The sequence below is a fragment of the Theobroma cacao genome, chromosome 2, assembly GCF_053813885.1.
Source record: "Theobroma cacao isolate CCN51 chromosome 2, ASM5381388v1, whole genome shotgun sequence".
NCBI classification, from domain to species: domain Eukaryota; kingdom Viridiplantae; phylum Streptophyta; class Magnoliopsida; order Malvales; family Malvaceae; genus Theobroma; species Theobroma cacao.
The window spans coordinates 17,935,371-17,956,614 of NC_142640.1; the positions used below are offsets into that span (position 1 = coordinate 17,935,371).

General features: G+C 32.0%; 2 protein-coding genes across 6 annotated transcripts in view; both read right to left on the bottom strand.

Annotated features, from left to right (window-relative positions):
* The window catches only part of LOC18609023 (flavonoid 3',5'-methyltransferase-like), a 39,765-nt gene extending 28,665 nt beyond the window's left edge, over positions 1-11,100 (bottom strand). The window contains exon 1 of the mRNA XM_018114769.2: positions 10,904-11,100. The gene's annotated coding sequence lies outside the window, so the exon portion shown is untranslated. The remainder of the gene's footprint in view (positions 1-10,903) is intronic.
* A 1,733-nt stretch (positions 11,101-12,833) lies between these two features.
* LOC18609024 (Exostosin family protein) lies at positions 12,834-16,962 on the bottom strand. Of its 5 annotated transcripts, XR_016024812.1 has the most exons (6): positions 16,321-16,962; positions 14,925-15,221; positions 14,736-14,831; positions 13,795-14,302; positions 13,231-13,349; positions 12,837-13,088 (listed from the first exon to the last, which is right to left on the bottom strand). XR_016024812.1 is itself a non-coding variant. In XM_018116520.2 (5 exons), exons 2-5 carry the CDS (start codon positions 16,633-16,635, stop codon positions 13,877-13,879), a joined length of 1,134 nt encoding a protein of 377 aa, XP_017972009.1. In that variant the 5' UTR covers positions 16,636-16,689; positions 16,799-16,960; the 3' UTR covers positions 13,456-13,876. The 5 variants fall into 5 exon arrangements, 2 of the variants coding, with proteins under 2 accessions (XP_017972009.1, XP_007044051.2); XR_016024811.1 differs by having other exon boundaries at positions 12,834-13,414; XR_016024810.1 differs by having other exon boundaries at positions 12,835-13,349.
* Positions 16,963-21,244: the final 4,282 nt, after the last annotated feature.

Consider the following 21,244-nt stretch of genomic DNA (forward strand, 5'->3'; position numbering starts at 1 on the left):
TTATATCTCCATTTGATCGTTGTTCTTCTATGTCTATATCTATGGTCTTGCAAATTTGTGGTTAATGTTTGATGCTGAAATATTTGTATATAGATATACACTAAAATTGCAGAAAAAGAATTAAATTCTTTATCATTTTTTAATGCACATATAAAGGGGGAGAATATATTAAAGGGGAGCTATCCCTCAACTGCACATAGATGTATAGATTAAACAGACATTACACTTTTAATTTAGGAGTGTTTTGTCATCATCGAAAAAGGGAGAGATTGTTGACTCCATGTGTTTTTTATGATAACAAAACATTCCCATTCATTGATGTCTAATTACTTTATTTAAGTGTGCAGAAAAAAGTTTAAAACCCTTAATATATTTGTTGTTTGGAAGCAAGTCAAGAAGATTGCTTATTTTTAAGACAAGTTAATCAATAAAAGAAGTAAAGAAAAAAAAACCATTGAAGACAGAATAATGTTAACTGATTAACATGGAGCTTTAATCAATTAAGGCAAAGCTAGGTGTTATACAAAAGCAAGACAGAAAGCCTTAATCGGTTAGCACAAGACTTAACTTATTAAGAGGGTGTTGGAAGCAAAACACAGAAGCTCATTAATCGATTAAGCAAATGGGCTAATTGGTTAAAGCTCAAACTTGAAGCACCTAAAAATGCCAAGACTTAACTTAATTGCAGCAAAATTGTTTCAATCAGGTTTTTATTGGCGTACTCTTTTTTAAAATGTTCACTATTTTGTTGCAAAATGTGATAGATGTTAGAAAGTTTGTAACATCCCACAGAGATATGAGATGCCTCTCAACAACATCCTTGAGGTGGAGATTTTTTATGCATGTAAAATTGACTTTATGAGTCCTTTTATACCTTTATACAATTATCTTTATATTTTGGTTGTTGCTCATTATGTATCTAAACCGGTTAAAGATGCAACATTGCCAATTAATGACTCAAAGGTGGTGTTGAATTTCCTGAAAAAGAATATCTTTAATCATTTTGGCACTCCAAGTGCTATTATTAGTGATGAAGGTTCTCACTTTTGCAACAAGTACTTTAAGGCACTGCTTGCTAAATATGGAGTCACACATAAGATTGTGATAGCCTATCATCCACAGAAAAGTGGCCAAGTTGAAATGTCCAATAGAGAAATCAAGAGAATTTTGGAGAAGATTATGTGCCCATCCAAACAAGATTGGTCCAAGAGGTTAGATGATGCTTTATAGGCATATAGGACTACCAACAAATCTCCAATTGGGATGTCTCTTTACAAATTGGTTTTTGAAAAAGCATGCCATCTTCCAATTAAACTAGAGCACAATGCATACTTGGCCATCAAGAAACTGAATTTTGATTTCCAAGCAGCTGGAGAAAAGTGTCTATTGCAACTTAATGAGATGGAGGAGTTCCGACTTCAAGCTTATGAGAATGCCAAGATTTACAAAGAAAAGACCAAGAGATGGCATGACAAGAAGATCATTGAGTGTCACTTTGAACCTTGCCAGCATGTCGTACTTTATAATTCTTAGTTGAAACTAATTCCAAGTAAGCTCAAGTCTAGGTGGTCGAGGCTTTTCATTGTCACGAAAGTATTCCCTCATAGAGCAATGGAAGAATTCAAAGAAAGCTTCAAAATGACGTTCAAGGTGAATGGGAAACGTCTCAAGCACTATCGGGGACGCAAAATCGATCACCAAAAATCATCAATCACCTTAGTCGAGGCTAAATGAACTTGAAGAAATCAAGCTGATAACTATATATTAATTGTTTCTTGGAAAGCAACCCAAGTTTTCTAAACTTATGCACTTTTTATTTGAAGTTATTTATTTATTTATTTATTTATTCAAATTAATGTTCTGTAGGTTCTTTTGTAGGTAAAAAAAAAAACAAACAACAAACATGGTGCAGTAGTGCCACAAAATCGAGACTGTGACACCGAAAGTGGAAGCCCCCATATAAAACCAGAGAGTTAGGCATCATGGTGCCATGAAGTCCAAGTTACAGCGCCCTGCCATGGCAAAATAGTCGTAGCTTGTAAACTTGGTGTCACAACACCAAGAAAACGAGGTTGCGATGTCATTTTGGATCCCCCATTATAGAACCTTTTTTTCTCTTCCTTTTAGCCCCAAACTTCAAAACTTAGGGTTATACTGTATATTGTGATGCATCACAAGTAGGACTTGGATGTGTATTGATGCAACGTGGTAATATTATAGTGTATGCATCTACATAGCTCAAGAGACATGAGTAGAATTACCTAACACATGATTTAGAGATGGCTACCATAGTATTGCCTTGAAGATTTGAAGACATTATTTGTATGGTGAGACTTGTGAGATCTACACGGACCACAAGCATCTTAAGTATATCTTTGAGCAGATAGATCTTAACTTTAGGCAACGTAAATGGATGAAATTGCTTAAGGATTATAATTGTACGAGATTGTATCATCTTGGCAAAGCCAAAGTGGTGGTGGATGATTTGAGCCAGAAATTTATGGGGAGCCGAGCCCACATCTCTATTGAGAGAAGATCATTGGTGCAATGTATGCACGACTTGGGCAAAATGGGCATACAATTTAAGGTTGATGATATCGAGGCATTGTTAGCCCATTTTAGAGTGAGATCGATGTTGGTTGATGGCATTAAAGAAGCCCAAGACAAAGATGATTTTGTGATGAAGGATTTAGAGGATCCTTAAAAGAGGAAAGGACATTTGTTCACTAGAAGCATTGATGGTTTACTCAGATATGGATCTAGAGTGTATGTGTCAGACATGGATGATTTGAGATGAGAGATCTTAAAAAAGGCCCACGTGGTAGCATATGTGGTACATTCAGGCACCATCAAGATGTACCATGACTTAAGAGAAATATATTAATGGGAAAGCTTCAAGAGAGATAGCTATTTTTGAACTCCAAATTCTTTGTGCTTTCATTCTTTTTCTTTGTATACATCTTTATACCCACCATACTTTTCCTACTTTATACTCATAAAGCAAGATCTACCTCTTAGACACATCTTTACTATTCACTCTTGTAAAGGTTTTAACTTAACATTGAAAAGTTAGTGTCAGTTATGCTTGCTCTCGTAAAAAGGCAATTGTTGGTTGTGCTTGCTCCCGTGAAAGGCAATTATGGGTGGCACTAGAGCTCGATAAAAAGCGATTGTAAGGGTTTTGGTTAAGCTCAAAAAACCCATTGTGAGGGTTTTGCTTGATCTCGTTAAAAAAGATTTTTCATAGTGGATTTAAAACTCCTTAGCTTGCTAAGGGAGAGGATGTGGGCATTTGAAAAAGTTGAACCTCTATAAATTGCATGCGTCTTTGTTTAAATCTCTTTTACTTACTTAGCTTGTGCATTACTTGTTGAAACAATTTTTCAAAACTATCCTTGTTTGCTTTTTATTGTTTTAGACTTGAAAAATGTTTTAAACCTTCTAAAAGTGATTATAATCTTTCAAAATAGTGTAATACTTGTTCTAGTTTGACATCTTAATCAAGTTATTTAAAAACCTTCCTTTACACTTTGTTTAAATAGCTTGTTCAAATAACTTCAAGAAACGTCCTTCAAAAGAATCACGGGGATAGTTGACTATTACCTCATCATAGTCGATAATAACACTTTTTTTCTAGTTCTTCAAAAATTTTAACGTCCAATTCACCCCCTTTCGGACATACTTGTCACTTATTTATCGAGCTAACGTTTCTAATAAGACCTTTCGAGATTCTTGACAGGGTTGGTGCAGTAGCTTATCGATTAGCACTTCTGTTGGATCTTACTAGCATTCATCTTGTGTTTCACATTTTAATACTACAAAATATAACCTCAACCCATCTCATGTGATTCAACATGAGCCCCTACAAATGGGAGATAATTTGAGCTACGAGGAAGTATTGATAGCTATTTTAGATAAGCAAGTGAATAAATTACACTCTAAAGAGGTAGCATTGGTTAAGGTGCAATGGCACAATGACTTGAGCGAGAAGATGACTTAGGAAGCTAAAATCGACATGCAAGTGAAGTACCCGTACATATTTGACAGAGGTTAGTACGTTATTTAAATTCAAGGATAAATTTTCTTAAGAAGGGAAGAATATGAAATCTCACCTTAAGTAAAAGGATAAATTAAGGAATCCTTAGGTGAGCATGTAGGTTTCATGTTTTGAACATTTAAATTGAGTTTTTAACTTTAGAAAAGTTCATGTTTGATGTATAAAGATGATTTACAAAGTATGGTGTGAATTGGAGTCCAAATTAACTAGTTTTCAAACTTATTTTTGGCTATAGGAGCAAAACTATTGATACATGGTCCAAATGTAATGATAGATTTCATCTAGAGGCGAATTTATTGAAACACAGCCCAAATGTATCAGTAGATTTTGTCCAAAAAGTTTTTTAAAAGCATTTCGATGAACATCTATTGATTCATAGCCAAATGTATTGATAAATTTTTCCCATAATCAAATTTATTGATACATTGCCAAATGTATTGATAGATTATGTCATTTTCAAAAAAAATAAAAAGGGTCAAATTGTATTTTACATGTTCTAAACTATAAATAAGTCAGATTTTTTGAGGGTTTTTCATTCAAGGCCACCTCTTTTCAGTTTTTCATCAACTTTGAGCTTTCTTACACCTATTTTTCACCCAAATCATCATTTTGGAAAATTGGAAACTTAGTTTTGAGTTTTATGAACAAAGATGACATCTTTCAACTTTCAAACCTTAATTTATGAAATTTCAACATTAAAAATATTATTTTTATGCCTAGATTTTTTGTTGAATCCTAATGCTCACAGGTTTTGTGATTTTCTTTAGCATAAAAGCTCACTTAAGGTAAGGATGGAGGATTTATGGGTTTATAAGTATTTATTATGCTAAGTAGCAATGGGTTTAAACTAGAAAATTAGTTTTAGATGAATCTAATTACTTTCGAAAAGGCTTAGAATGATTATTACAAGATTATTAGTCTAATTATTGATTATAATGATTGTTGAATATTTAGAATCAGTTGGAAGCTTCGAGGGATTCACCAAACTGGAGTCCTAATCGTTGTTAGAAATTGAGTCTTCGAATAAGTGAGTGGATACATGTTATCAAGTATTTTGATATATAAAGTAAGCATGAATTTTATTATGCATGAGGAAATATTATTTTAAGAATGGCTTTACAAGGGATTTGATTATCAATGTTTTCAACTAGTTTGTGAATCTACTATGTATGTAAATATCCTATTATGTATTAGCTTTCAATAAGGGGGACAAGCCCTTGCAAATGCTTTCTATCAAAATGAGATGATTGGAATGATGTATATGCTTGACACAATATCGCATGGAATGTTTGGATGATGTATGAGTTCTCACCTATGAGATAATGAATGATTATGACATGTATGTATATGATGTTGAAATGTTTGAAGGATATATGCATTCCATAATAAGATTATGAATTATGAGATATAATATGAAATGTATTCCAAGAGATGTATGTGATGAGACTTCCATATATACTATGAGCTAAGTATGATAATGGTTAATGAGAAGGATTATATGATTATGGTGCAAGGTATGGATGAGAACGATCCCATACTTAAGGAATCCAAACGATATTGGGGATTGATCACTATCCACTTAAGTTGGGATGAGCACCAATCAAAGATGTAGGTAAAGCGGAAGGGCACTCACAAAGTGTGCTAGGAACCCGAGACAATGGGGGTTAAAAGCATTATTCACTTGAATAGGGTAGACACCACTCAAAGTTATGAAATGTTTATATTGTAATAGGAAAGTTTTATGGAATGATGATGAAAGGCCAAACCTTTGAAAATCAAAATCTTGAAGAGAAAAGAAAGAAAAACCAAGTAAAAACATGCATTCATACTCAAGCTGATAATTCTTTTGTGTTTTCACTCCAATCTTTGTATATACTCTTTACACATTCTTCCTTTTTTGTACCCACCAAGCAAAATTGACCTTTTAGAGACACTGTCACTATTCATCATTGTAGACATTCTTGTAAAAGTTTTAACTCACCCTTTAAAAGTTAGTGTGGGTTGTGCTTGCTCCAGTGAAAAGGCCACTGTGGGTTATGCTTGCTCTTGTGAAAAGGCAATTGTGAGGGTTATGGTTAAGTCTCGAAAAAGCCATTGTGAGGGTTCTACTTGATTTCGTTAAAAAACAAGTTATGAGGGTTTTGCTTGATCTCGTTAAAAGGCATTTTCCACAGTGGATTTAAAACTCCTTAACTTGCTAAGGGAAATGACAAAGGCAATTGAGAAAACCAAACCTTTAGAAATTGTTTGTGTTTTTGTCTACGATTTTACATCTTTAGTTTGTTCAATTTCTTTAGAAAATAGCTTTTTGATTTACTCATTTGAAAAACATTTTGCATTCTCAAAAAGGATTTTCATATTACCTCTAGTTGTGCATCTTAAGTTGAAAAAGGGCTTGTTCTAAATTGCCATATTTTTCAAGTCATTAACAAAATCAAACCTTCATTTTCTTTGAAAACACTTCCCTAGAATCGACTATTGAATCTTTATAGTTGACTCTAAATAGGTATATCATTCTTAAAAGGGATATTGAAAAAGCATTGATTTCAAACATCTTAAGGGTCAATTTTTAGCTATTTTGGTTCAAAGGTCACCAAAAATTTTGAAATCCAATTTACCCCCTCTTGAACATTCTTGTTACTTATTTATTGAGCTAACATTTCTAACAAGGATTTTACCCAAAAAGCTGGGATTTCAGACTGATCTATCGGTACATGAGGTTGATGTATCAATAGATTTTCTATGGAATACAAAATGAGGCATTTTGAGTGAAATCTATCGATACATTCCCAAATGTATCGATAGATTCTTCACAGAATTGGGTTTTCAAGTGTTTTTAAGGGATTTTCAAAGGCAAATGGTTTCCAACGATTTATGCAAACTTGTTTTGAATTAAATGTTTTTGGAAATGTATTTAAATGCTATGTTTCATGAGTACTATAGAGATTGAGAAATTTTATGAATGTCATGAGATTATAAATGCATGGTTACGAAGACATTTTCCCTTGGCTTGTCCTCTTCCTTGTATCTGCTCACAAAGTTTTTGTGAATCACACGTTAGTTTTCCTATTTTTGTTTTGCAAATCAGTGATTAGTCTGCACCCTTGTTGGAAAGATGAGCTCACAACCTTCTTTTTTTGGTAGGTGTCTAACAGCCACATGATTCCTACAAGTTCGAGTCATGTTTCCTTGACGAGTTGATCTTTACTTTATGTTTTTGGATATTTGAACATGTTTATGATGATATAGCCAATGGTTGGCATTAACTTTATGAATGTTATGTTTATATGCACAAAAGTGGTTTGAGGACATATATGGACACTTGAAGGTGTAGATAAATAAATATAGGATATGATATGATATATGAGTTTTGACTCTTATGTTAATAATGAATGGATGTGAATATACTATTTATGTTGAGAAGTTTCATGATCGTGTATTATCGCTTATGGATATATGCATGTAATGGTATATTGGTTGCCTTATGTATTATGATGATGGTTAATGAACCATATAGAGTATGGAAGAAAGCAAGGAGCCTTGCTTGGGCCTAACGTATATACTCGTCAAAGTTTTTGCGCTGGTCACGATCTCTTCACAAGATGGGATGTGACACTGTATGTGTCTAAGGAAAAGCACTGATTGGCTAGACAATCAGCTATGCCCTATGGCCTCAAGGAAAAGCACCTTCATGTGGATTCGGTCCCTAGTTCTGCCATCTCCACTTACCACTTTCAATAGACGAGTCAGATAAAAATTACAGGAGTCGTAGGACACAATACTTCCAAGTACAACGCGTAACTTCTTTCTTCTTTCTGTTTTTTGTGTTTTTTTTTTTTAAATTCGTCTCCCTTGGTCAACCTTTCAAAGGACCCATTTCAACCCTCTACTCGTGTATGCTTGGACTTTTGGCCAAGAAAGTGACTAAGATCAGGACAAGGAAAAAGACTATGCAACCACAAAACAAGCAGATCAGCTATATTAATTAAGAAAAAACAATAAAGGATACCCAAGTAGAGGCCACAAGTCTATACTGTATATATGTTTTGTGATGTTACATGCAATTTATTTTTGGGCTAAAGAAGTTTCAACATAATTAGGTGGCTCTAACCGTCACTAAAACGTTGTACTAATCAATTAAAAATTCTTATTATATCTTTCTTTGAAGAAAAAAAAAAAGAAAGAATAATGATTACTGAAAATAACACTGTTACCATTTAACAAGGACATGAAATTAGTTTTAACAGTATTTTTGCTGTAGGAGGGTGTTCCCTCGCTCTCATTGGACAAATGAGATAGCCATTTATCCAAGAATGGAATCAGTGGAACAGATGATACATCTACCATTTTCAACGTTTTTTCCAGTGCTAAGATGTACCATTAAAAACGATTGGCCAAATTGGAAATAAGTTAGATAAAAGAAAAGGTAAAACAAGGAAAAGGGTTTGCCAATGGCCACTTAAACTCACTTCAAACAATAAAGATGATGTGAAACTTGAGAGTAGTGATTTTAGATTCCCATTTAATTACGTTTCTTTTGCACGTATAGGAATCAAACAAACAAACAAAGAAAGCAAGATTTGAGGAGTGCCTACGTGCCTTACAACACCTTTGATAAGGAAATAAGATTAAAACTTAGTTTGGGGTTATAAAATTTCTAAATTAGCTAATCTCCCCTTCCCCTCCTAAAATTTTTTTTTTTTAGGTATGGTACTTAAAAATATCTCTCAATTATTCAGAAAAATTCAAATAAATTATTATTTTTTGTTACATTTGATTATATTTTTATATTTTTATTTTAAATTAAATAAACTTTTATAATTAATAGTTAACTAACTATTGTTAGTCAAAAAATTATTTATCATTATATGTCATATGATATTGATGTGACATATTGATATATCATAATAGATGATAAAGTGTCATTTTGATTTGTTATGATTATAAAATCACATGATATTTTTCATCTTTCACATCAACGTTACGTGAGTATAAGATATAAATTATATTTTAACGAATGATAATGAATCAATTGTTAGTTATAATCACTTATGTACTTCAAAATAAAAATAGATAGAATTAATTAAACACAATAAAAAAATAAAATTTTTTTTAAATAGTTGAGACATTTTTTCAAATATTAGGTAAAATTTTTAATAATAATTGATCAATATGCTTGAAATTTTATGTTGAGCTACTTAATGGGTGTAAATTTTCAATTTGATGAGTTGGAGTTGAAGTCACAAACAAATGATAAAAGAAAGAAAAAAGGTTTTGGATAAGACAGGTCATTTTGAAAGAGAAAGGAGAAGAGTTTTGCAATCCAGACGTAGTCTAAAGCTTTGCTAGGTGACCCAGAAAGAAGAAAGAAATTAAGTGCATAGTTGTGTTTTTCTTCCATATTTAGATCAGAATGGAGTTTTATAGCATGTTTGGTTTGGGGAATGGCTAAGCCATTCCCCTTTTATTCTCAAAGAATTTTGGTTCTTTTGTTTGGTTGAAAAATGGTCCAAGGAATAGCCATTCTTATGGAATGGCTATTCTTCAAAATCCTTCAAAACCAAGGAATAGCTAATACCACCCTCCCCCATGGTATTAGCTATTCTATGGTTAAGGAACAAATTCAAAAATTAATAAAGACAAAAATACCCCTTACAAGTTTAAAAAATTACAACTTCATTTGTAAAAAATATTATTTTTCTCTCTTTCTCCTCTTTCTCTCACTTGATTCCAACTTTTAATAAAATATTAATATTAAAATATAAATAAAATATTAATATTTAAATTATCAATTATTAATAAAATAAATTATAAATTATTCCTATTTAAAAACAAAATAAATTAAAAATAAATAAACATAATATCATTTAAATTAGATAAACAATATTAATAATTAAATCATCAATTATTAATATTTTAAATAAATTACCAATTATTAATATTTAAAAAATAAAATAAAAAATTAGTCATAATAATATTTAAATTAAATAAAATATTAATATTTAAATTATCTATTATTAATATTTTAACTAAATAATCAATTATTAATTTTCAAAAATAAAATAAAATAAAATAATTGATCATCATAATATTTAAATTAAATAAAATATTAATGTTTTACAATATAAATAATTAAATTATAAATAAATATTAATATTGAAATTATCAATTATTAATATTTTAAATAAATTATCAATTATTAATATTTTAAAAATAAAATAAAATAAAAATTAATCATAATAATATTTAAATTAAATAAATATTAATATTTAAATTATTAATTATTAATATTTTAATTAAATTCTAGATTATTAATATTTAAAAAATCTAATAAAAATAAAAAATCATATAAATAATAAAGGGTGTTTTTGTCTTTTTATTTTCTATTTCTTTCTTATTCCAAAATTATTGTTACGAACCAAATACTACAAAAAGTCATAATAATTATTCCTGTCCTATTCCCTTTGTCATACCAAACTAAGTAATAACTATTTTATTCTATTCCCACCTCATTCTATTCCCACATAATAACTATTCTATTCCATTCCTATCTATTCCGCCAACCAAACGTACCATTAAGTTGTCATCCCTTCTTTCGGGTTGAAAGCTAAACTGGAGTGAAGTTACGAGTGATTTGCCATCAGTAAGCAAAGTCTCACAAATTAAGGTAAATTTGACAAAATTATGGCACAAGCAAGCAACTAATAAGTAAGTACACTGATGTTTCCTTCAGCTGATGTAACTCAATTTAGAAAATTTGAACAAAAAACTTGATAATGGAATTTATACCCATTTTCGTAACGGAACAAGGAAAAACAGAAAACAGAGAGAGAAGGATATACTCACCTCGCTTGAGATCTACTTGCCAGCCCTGTGTATCTCTTCCGACACTCGCTCTCTCTTAGATTTTGTTAGATATTCTCCCTCTTTACTCTTATCCTTTTATAAGCAAATCAGGTGCTACCCTACCATTATTATATTAGTCTATACATTCTCATGTGATGGGTTGTACTTCAGAAACTCCAAGCACGTCAAGTCCTCCTACAGATATTTTGGTACAACTAATCCAACTACTTTAGATGTTGGCCTTTGAGGGAATCTTTGTTGATCAACTAGTGCTTTTCTTTTCTAGAAGCATGCCCCCCTTCTTTCTGCCTATCGATACCTTCAAAATTTTGTGTCAATTTCAACCATACGCCTTGACGAGAGCCATGTGGTGCAGTTTTCATCATACATTGAAGAATAATGGTCAAATTTATCACTTAACTGTATTGGCACCGTACTACTTTTATTACTCGACTTTAAATGAAATCCTTAATTTTCTTGTTGGAAAGCATAAGGTTAAATGAACTTTTTCAAGGGTCATGTTTACGCTCAGGTACGACAGAGCTTGGCACGTAAGCTACCGTCTATGCATTTACATATAAGAGGGAATATGTTAGGTGTCATATATTTTTGCTCTTTTAATTTTTTTTATTTATTTTGCTCTTTATTCATTTTTATAAAAGGTACAAAATAAATAATAATAATATCAATGCAATGAAGTCTTATTTAATAAACTTTATCACTGAGTGCTGCTTAATTAGTTATTTTTATGTAAAATGACGATTCTGTTTTCCAACAAACAAGCATAATTTGCTTGTGGTTTGTCTTTTAAATGACCCTATGACTCCAAAATGACTGTTAAATAATCTTTAATAAAAAGAAAAAAATTTTGGGTTAACTTACATTTTGTTTGCTTCATATTTTTATTGTTTATTTTTATTTACATTAATTACTTTTAATAAATAATAAATAATAAAAATATAAACTAAATAAAAAAAAGTTAGCTAATGGATTTAAAAAAAAAGAAAACTGTGATAATAAAAGTTCACCATAAACCGTACAAGAGGAATAATTATTAGAGATGACAATAAGTGCTTTATAATTATGTATCTAATATTATCTAATCTGATTAAATAAAATTAAAACATCTTAATCGAATATGAATAGAGTTTTGATAGTAAAACTATTACTCTTTTTTTTTTTGAAAAGCTATAGTAAAACCATTACTTGTCATAAATTTGAGTAAGATTCAAGTAGTAGTTTTAAAATACTCACTATCTGAACTTGATAATAATTAATAGTTTTTAATATAAAATTTTAGTTTTATCTATATTATTTTTAGTTTATAAATTACTTAAATTTATATAATATTTATAAAATTCATTCATTGTTTTAAATACAATTTTAAACGTTAATTTAATTTTTATTAATAATATATATAAAAATTAATTTTAAATCTATTTTAATTAAATATTTAATGAATTTGAGTATTTACTAGATTGTGTCTAGAATAATTTGAGTACGAGTTTGAGCAAAATTTAATTAATTATTTATAAAATTTAAATATTTTAATAAATAATAGAATTCGAGATAGAATACTTTATAAATATCGGGTGCTTCGCTTACTCCTTGAGCTCTCTAAATTAACTACCAATTAAAGCTCTCATTGTCAGTTTAGTTGAAGATTAGCTGGATTGATAGAGTTATTCCTTGTACACAATTTATTTGACTCGTATATTAGTGTTCAAAGGGAAGAGATGAAATTAGGCCCCATTATCTAGAAACTCGGCTTTGAGTTTTAGAACTTCTGTCGCTGATTTTTCTATAGCAGTCCAACATTGTTTTAGGTAGTGATTTCACTTTCAAGACAAGATTTTATACTTTTCCTTTTCCCCTTTGAACCTTTTGGCGTTCAAAGTGAGTATGAGAGGGTGTATGAAAAGCATATTACTGCTGAGAAATTGGCCCGTCTAAAGGCTTTCTTATTGTCCTCGGTGGTTGGGTGCTTGAAATTTACTTCCCAGCAGCTGGCAAGCCAAGCTTCACCAAGAAAAATACAAAGGGCGGCTGGTAAGGAAAGGAAAAATAATGACAAAAATCTCTCAAGCCAGGGATGAGTAGTTCATGGTCTCTTGACCAGCTCCAAGAAAACCAAAGCCTCCTTCGGTTTAGACAGGGCTGCGTTGGTTGGCAACATGCCCAAAGTCTTTCCACGGATGAGATCCAATCAATCAATAAACCGGACAGGGTCAGTGGAAAACAACAATTTAGTAATTTTGAATATAAAAGCTAAGATTGAGACATGACATATTCCAACTTAGATCTTCAGTTTCGATCGCTGAACATACATCTTAATTGGAGCAGTTGGAAAATGGCTTCCAGAATTTCAACGTGACCGCAATATTTCACCTTCCCTCGTTACTGAAATTGCATCCAGGCAGGCTTTCTTAAGTCTCAAGTCTCATAGCTACCAAGAGATTAGAAAACAATGACAAAATTATTTCCGCATATTTGCCAAAACGAAGCTTCCTTCTACAGTACAAGACCAATTAAAATGAAAAGCTTAAAGTCAGTTTTCTCTGGTAAATGAATTAGCTTGATCACTTTCATTGAATAACCTTACACAAGATTTGAATGCAAGATTAGAACCTATTCATAACAACCTCTCAAATGTTTCTACATGTGTAAATCCTATGTCATTACATTATCTATATCACTTCTGCACTATAAACTGATGGAAAAACATTATTACCTGTTACCAGACAAAAATAACTGGGAATAAATCTTAATATTCACTTCCTCGCTCACTCAGAATGCTGGAAAATAGCAGGGGAAAAAAAATTGAAGCCACAACTGTAACTCATGAGCTCAGTGAAGCTGGCCCACGGTGTTTGATTGTGACTTCTGAGTACCTTTACTTCTTCCCAGCCATGGGGTGTCACCATAAATGAAGGAAGATTGTGATGCACAGTGTCACAAAAGCAAGATTCTAAGTCATCTCTTCCGCCGCCACCAATCTGGAACTTTCAACCTTCTACTTCTATGTACAGCCAGTTGGACACCTGGAAGCTTGTGCTTTACCTGTCTCCATAACATATTGACAGCATCTTCCTTCTTTGGAGGGTACTGGAACTCATAGTGACGGGAAATATTCTTAAGCAACTTCCACATTTGAACCCATCTATTTTTTGGAAATTGACGCAGATGATTGACCAAATAACCTGGTTCTAACGCCTCTTTCATAGAGAAGAAAATTGAGAATTCAGTGTAGTCAATTTCATCCTCATAGGGAAGCTCAATTTTGTCACTGACAATCACAGGAACACAATGGCTCACAATAGCATCAAATAGTCGGCAAGATGAAGGTGTGTCCCCAGCAGGATGCAGACAGAACTTCGATGAACGCATCCCTTCTGTAGACTAATACACAAGAAGATGAAAGAAATAAGATAGTTGGCATAGTCATAGCATAAAAATTTATTAGAGAATGCAAGCTGACTCCAAACTGTCTCTACAGATTGAAAAGGAGATTATTTTGTTTTAGATTTTAAATATTTTTGGGAGAGTTATTAACCATAATAGAGTGAAAAAAATTTCCATCACAAAATTATTGTCTGAAGCTAAGCACCATAAGTATCACACAATGTCAAAACATTCAAAGAGAAAGTACAAAAGGCACCGTAATGGTGCCACTAAAGATTGGTACTCATGACTGTTGAAAGCCTCCACAACATGTACTGACAAGCAGGTCCTTTTTCAGCAGCCAGAAGGATGCAGGAAACAAGGATCACCACTTTGTGATTTGAATGTCTAGAAAATAGCATAGTTCCTAGGGCCTACACAAGCAGCATACCATTTTAATGTTTTTTGGAGTTGCTACACTCTTTTCATAATGAACATCATCACTACCAGCCAATATCTTTGCCAGTTTGACTCGAATTTTCCCTTCCTGCAAGAGAAAATGGCCTTGAGTTGAGTAATATTACCCAGATCGAACAGAAGTTGTATGAATAGAATATTTGAGTCTTAAAAACTATCATACATCTTTCCTGACAGTATTCCCCCGGAAGAAAAGAAGTGTAGTTCGAGACTCATATGGGTCTAGAGGGTCATCATCTGTGAAGGAATCCACAACGTGTACATAAGGGGCAACCACATCTTTGCTAAGACTTGACATGGTTTTAGGATAGCGGCCAAAATCTACGACAATAAGAATAGATGCATTCAATTGCTCGCGAAGAAATCTGAAAGCATTTGGATGTGTCATGGGAATTACATGGTCTCTGCCTCCAGACCTTTGATAGTACTTGGATTGCTGCAAGAATTCGAGTAACTCAACCTAGAGGAGATGCAATTCAGATTAGAAAACTGAAATACTAGATAATACTAGCAGTCAACAGTACAAGTAAAACACAAAGTATGAACTACGAACTAGAGAAACTCATCAGCAGCAGAAGGGAATAAATAGTCTTTTCAAAATGTTTGCACAAATTTGTATTTTAGTAGTATAACAGAATCTTAAGGAGTGAAGCCTGATAATATTTCCATCAACCTCTGCGAGGTCCAAAATTGTTGTTCACTGCTTGCTTGCAGATAGCAAAAGACAGCATATAAATGTTCCTTAGAAAAAAGATTGAGAGAATTGCAACAAACATTTACTCTACACTCTTCAAAAAAATACCAAGAAGCATGCATAGGGCCTCCTTTCTCTAGTAATCACTACCATCAATAATGGAATGATTGACTAAGGATTGGATGCATCATGATCCAAAGATTAACTCAAGTTATTATGTGTATACATGTTTTTTTTTGCAAAGCATAATTTTAGACATTTAAACCTTTCCAATCGTATACATGTTTTTTTGAGGAAACAATGTGTATAAATGTTTAAAAGCAACATTTCACAAATCAATTCCACGAAATCAAACCTTTTGTCATTCCACAATGCTAGTTCCCTGAATCATTGGCTAATTCTTCAACATGTCAAAAGCACTAGCAAGCAGCATTTCTTTTCCTCTACTTAGTAATCAAGTGGTAAATGTACCTAAAATTCTTAGCATGCGCTCTTTCATAACTTCCAATGCTACCCACATCTAATCTCATCTGCCAGAGAGCCAAAGTCTCCTATTTTCCTGGTATTCAATATCAGTGAAGGAAGTGTTTCAAATTGGAATTAGAAAACAAAGAAAGTAACCAATTGAGCTTATTTTATTTACTTTTAGGATCGAAACAACTAAATCCCAACTTTCCAATCTAGTTTCTTTCCTTTCCTCAAACTAAGTAAACCATTAATCACGTTACTATTTAAAAACAAAGCTACCAAGTTCAATTCCAGTGAAACACTGCTAATAAAACAAGGCAACCGCAAACTACGCATTCAACCACGGTTAAAAAAAAAAAGATAAACAGCTTAAAGCGACCAATTAGCATGTAAGAACCTGTAATTGGCGATCGATCTCCGTCTCAGGATCCGTCATATTATGCCCGTGTGTATTAAAACTCAACGAAGAAAAAAATGGCACAAAAAAAGCGTCAGCCTTTTCGGGATCCGAAACCCTAACGGCCTCCCTCCCATCTTCATCTTGGCCGTCGTAAAGGAGCGATGCCATCAGCCAATACTCCACGCTGTGCTGCCTCTTTATCCCCGAATTCGAGGGCCACGGCGGCAAATTCTCCATGGTCACAGGAGCCGCTTCCTCGGAGCTCCGGCGATCCAGCATGCCGACGTGGAATTTCCGAGGGAGATCGTACATGTAAACGCGGAGGGGGCGGCCGGTAGCACAAAGTGAGCGTAGAACAGGGGGTGACTGTAGTAAGGGGAAGAAGTATGATCTGAGATCAACGGTCCCAACGTAGATTGAACATGAAACGAGGAACAGAATCACGAATGTTAAACAGATTGCGGCTTTACCGTACATTGTTCTTACAGGAGTTGGAAGAGAGAGAGATGGTCTCTCTGTTTTGCTCACTGGTTTTCTTTACGGTGATTCGATGTCTTATAATGTCTATGCTGATTGTTCTTTCTGTCAATTTCGGAGGACAGAAAGGAATAAAGCGCTAACTCCTCTACCTTTATCCACACTTGAAGCAAAACAAACAGAAAAGGTTAGAAAAGGAAATAGTTACAGTACCGTTGTAACTTATGTAAGCCGTAGGAAACGCTTCAAATTGCTGGATGTTATGAAATTTAACACTTATTTTTGGACATAATGTCTGCAAATATTTTGAATTATTTAAAACAATTTAATTTTTTTTATTTTTATTACATATAATCAAAATCTTTATATTTTTATTTTGTGTCATAACCAATGATCAGTAATTAAAATATTTCTTGTCATCTTTATGTTTACCTAAAATTGATTTGGATTGTGAAAATTTTTATGTGATATGTTATTAAGATTTATGAAGATGTCATGTTATCACCTATTATAATATGTCAAAAATAAATAATATTTTAAATAATTAAAATTAATCGATTATTAATTATAATGACTTATTTGATTAAAATCAAGTATATATAAAAATTTGATTGAATGCATTAAAAAAATAATTTATTAATAATTTAAAATTTTTCTTAAATTTTATATTTTTCTATTTGTTCTATATATTTTTTCAAAATAAGATGACATAAGTGGTGAAAACACCGTTGAAGGGTGGGACATCAGCATCATGGACGAGGCATGATGTATCTGTCGCAAAAGAGTTAGTAAGTTCATAATTGTGTGAAATCGAGTGTTTAGAGTTAGAAAATTCCTCCAAAAAACTCCAAAACCAGGTTAGAAAGTGATGCTTTTTACGCCAAGATCATGATTGTGGTATAGGATCCAGTGTTCATTGGAGTCGATGGATGGTGATTGGAAGAGAAGCAACACCAATATTTTAATATTACCATATATATATATATATATATATATATATATATAAATAATATAATATGAATTTTTCTATCGTTAACAACGATGGCAGTGGCTGCGGAGTGGAGGCCCGGTGGATGAAGCCGTGGAGGTGGAAAGTCCTGACAGTTAATTAATTTAATCTTGATTTTGAATAATTTTACCTAAGCAACACAGGAATGATACTGATTTATGTAACTTTATTTCGTTGTATGAAAAGGCATTATTTCATTGTATTGCATAGTATTCTAAGGATTTGTATTACAATTGAATATCTAATAAGTATACATATTTTAAATATAAAGAACTAGAAATGGGGTATGAATTAGGACAAAATCTGAATTTAAAGTTGAGATAGAATTCTAGATATTCTGCACTTTAATCTTTCATAATAGTTTTTTATAAAACAAAATCGAACTTTAGACAATGGTTTAGTAAAAGAATCTGTCCGTTGATAGATTGTAGGAACATGCTAAATAAGTGGCTGATCTTTACTCACTTTCTCTCCAATAAAAAAAAAAAAAAAGTCAATATCAATTGCTTCATTATTGTATGAAAAACAAAATTTTTGCATGACAGGATTCTTACAAGTTTATGTGGCACTAAGATTGTCACAGTAAATTGTTGGAGGAGCAGAAATTGCAACCTTAAACTCCTTTAACAAGGACTCAATAGCAACAATTGCCTTATATTCTTACAAGCGAAGCATTTCTCATTTTTCTTTTACTTCTTAGACCACCAAGAAGTTAGAGATCCACCATGGTACATTAAAAATGCAGAGTAAAGATTCTATCATCAGGATTGCTTCTTCCATTAGAATCCTAGAAAGCATTTAAATGCAACTAAGATTCTTTTTAAACTAGATTTAACCCCATACTCTATTGCAAGTTAATTAAATCTTTTAAGGAGTGATGGTAAAAAGTTTTCTTGAGAGGAATAGTGAAAGATAAATAATTGTATTATTTATCGTTTAATTGCAGAATAATTATAAATTGCTTCATTCTCATAACAATTTGTCAATAAATGTACAAAAATTATTATAATATGTACAAAATTGTTTTGCATTCATCAATGAGTAAGATGTCCGAAAAAAAAGGACGATAATTCTGTTACTTAATATTTGACATATCTACAGATAAAATTCGTTACAAATTGTACAAAGTTGTTACAAAGACAATAATTCTACCAATTAATATTCGACATTATCTACAAATAACATTTGTTATAAATTGTAAAAAAAGAAAAAAAGAAAATCATATACATCAATGAGCAAGCTGTTTGAAAAGCAAGATAAAAGTATTGTTCAAGGCATGGGAGTTCAAGAGGTACATGGTTCCCTTAAGTGCCCTATTCAATATGTGGTGTAGAAATTTTCAAAATTACTGCACAAATCTTAGTAGTCGACATAGATAATGAAAGAGAGAATTATTAAGAGTTCCTTTAGCTTCTTTTAACTTGCACTAAGGACTAGGCTCCTTTATGATAGTTGTTTAGGAAAAACTGCATTACTTATTCTTTTGTAATCAATTCTGCATTTCCATATTCATTTGGACTTCCAAATAAGTTCCCATTGATTAGAAAACGACTTCATCTAATTTTTAATAAATTGCTTCATTCTCATTACATACATGGTTATCAAATTTACAAAACCTTTCAACATTCTGTAGTCTTATTAGTTTCATCACACGTATGATGCTCATATGCACATCAATAAGTTTGGCACAAATGCATTTATTCCATATACATTAAGTGCTTTCCAGGGTCTTCCCACCATTGTTGCCAACATCTCCTACTTTCTCAATCAATTCATCTTAGATTAATGCATTTAAGTCTTCGGTTATATAATTCTAATCTTTCTGAAGCTCTTAACACATCTTCTACAAAATCCTCAAACATAACTAATTGCTTTGAAGTTGACTCACCAATCATGAAACATACCTTTACAAGTTTTAAGATATTTCAATCACTCATTCTCTAATAAACTAAACCAAATTTACAATGCTTATATATGCTACCAGTGTGACAATATTGTTGGTCCCAAAGAATGTGCTAGAGAGGGGTGAATAACACTTTCCAAATAACATGAAAATTCTTTCCATGTAAAGAGTTGATCAAAGGAATTTGAAAATAGAAGTTTAAAGCTTACTGAAGTAATGATTTAAGTGTTAAGAGTAAGAAGAATATGAAAGAAAGTAGACAAAACACAATGATTTATAGTGGTTTAGTTCCCTTGACCTACATCCACTACCTTGATCTCTCAATCAAGGATTTTCAAACCAATTCACTAAAATCAATGGAATTTCCAAGCTTCCACCAAACTTTTACAATGGCTTTTCACAGGCTCAATCATAACCTTTAATAATGGTTTTTTCCAAGATCAACCAAAACCCAAAACTAACTTTTCTAAGGCTAAGTTAGAACCTATAACAACAACCAAGCTGACCCAAGCTTAATCTACCCTTTAAAGTGTCTCTTACACTCTAAGTAAATAAGAAATAGAGAAAAGATGAAGTACAATTAATCACTTAGCTAATCTAAGATATACAAAGTTAAGCTCAAACACTTTTTCAAAGGATGGGAGTGAAATATAAGTGTAAAGAGAAGGTTTTTGATCTTCTAAGCTCAAAATCACTTTATATAGCTTCTCTATATGATTTTTGACTACTAGAGAGGCTTTAAATACTTTCAAAATCACTTTTGGCCATTGGAGATAGAAACTAACTATTTTTGGCCGTTATTTTATCCTTTTGTGCTTAAATTCAAATGTGCAAATAGTGCTTCATTAACCGATTAAAGGCAGGCTTTAACCAATTAAGTCTTCTCTAACTTGCACATTACTTCTCTGTGTTAACCAATTAAACGATAGCTTTAACTAATTAATAACTTTTTATTTTTGTAACACACTTGATTTTTTATATGGCCTAAATGTGATGTTGGCCAAGTGATTTGATGAGTAAACTTGAATACTTGATGTATATGCTTGTGGAGCATGCATATGAGCTATTATGACTTATAGAGAAAGACTTTGAATTTTAGTGTACATTAAGGATTCTTATAATATGATGAAATTGCTAAACCAATTGATGAGTTAAATTGAATTTTGGTGCATATGTTGAAGAGTTTAAGGGTATGTTTATGTCTTTAGAGCAATGAATATGATATATGAGCATGTGAAGGCTCAAAATAATGTTGTGCATATGTTTGTTACATGAATGGTATAATGAATTGTTTGGCACTTAGATGATTATGATGTTTAATGAAAAATATGCCAAGCTTTGATTTGTATACTATGTGACATAGAGCATAACGAGGATTTGAATCTGTGTGATGAGTACATGCTTGGATATCGAGCATTCTTGATGAATTGAGGTGAGAATGATAACTGTGGCTCTTAAAACACAAAACTTTGAGACTTAGCCAAATTTTTGAGGAATGGGTGATAAATCTTGAATTTTGAAGTTTAAATTGA

Coding starts and splice junctions, on each gene's coding strand:
- LOC18609024 (XM_007043989.3), bottom strand. CDS start 16,800: ATGTACGGTAAAGCCGCAATCTGTTTAACATTCGTGATTCTGTTCCTC. Junction 14,832..14,924: donor GGAATACTGTCAGGAAAGAT/GTATGATAGTTT, acceptor TTTCTCTTGCAG/GAAGGGAAAATTCGAGTCAA. Junction 14,303..14,735: donor CTCCAAAAAACATTAAAATG/GTATGCTGCTTG, acceptor CTTGTGTATTAG/TCTACAGAAGGGATGCGTTC.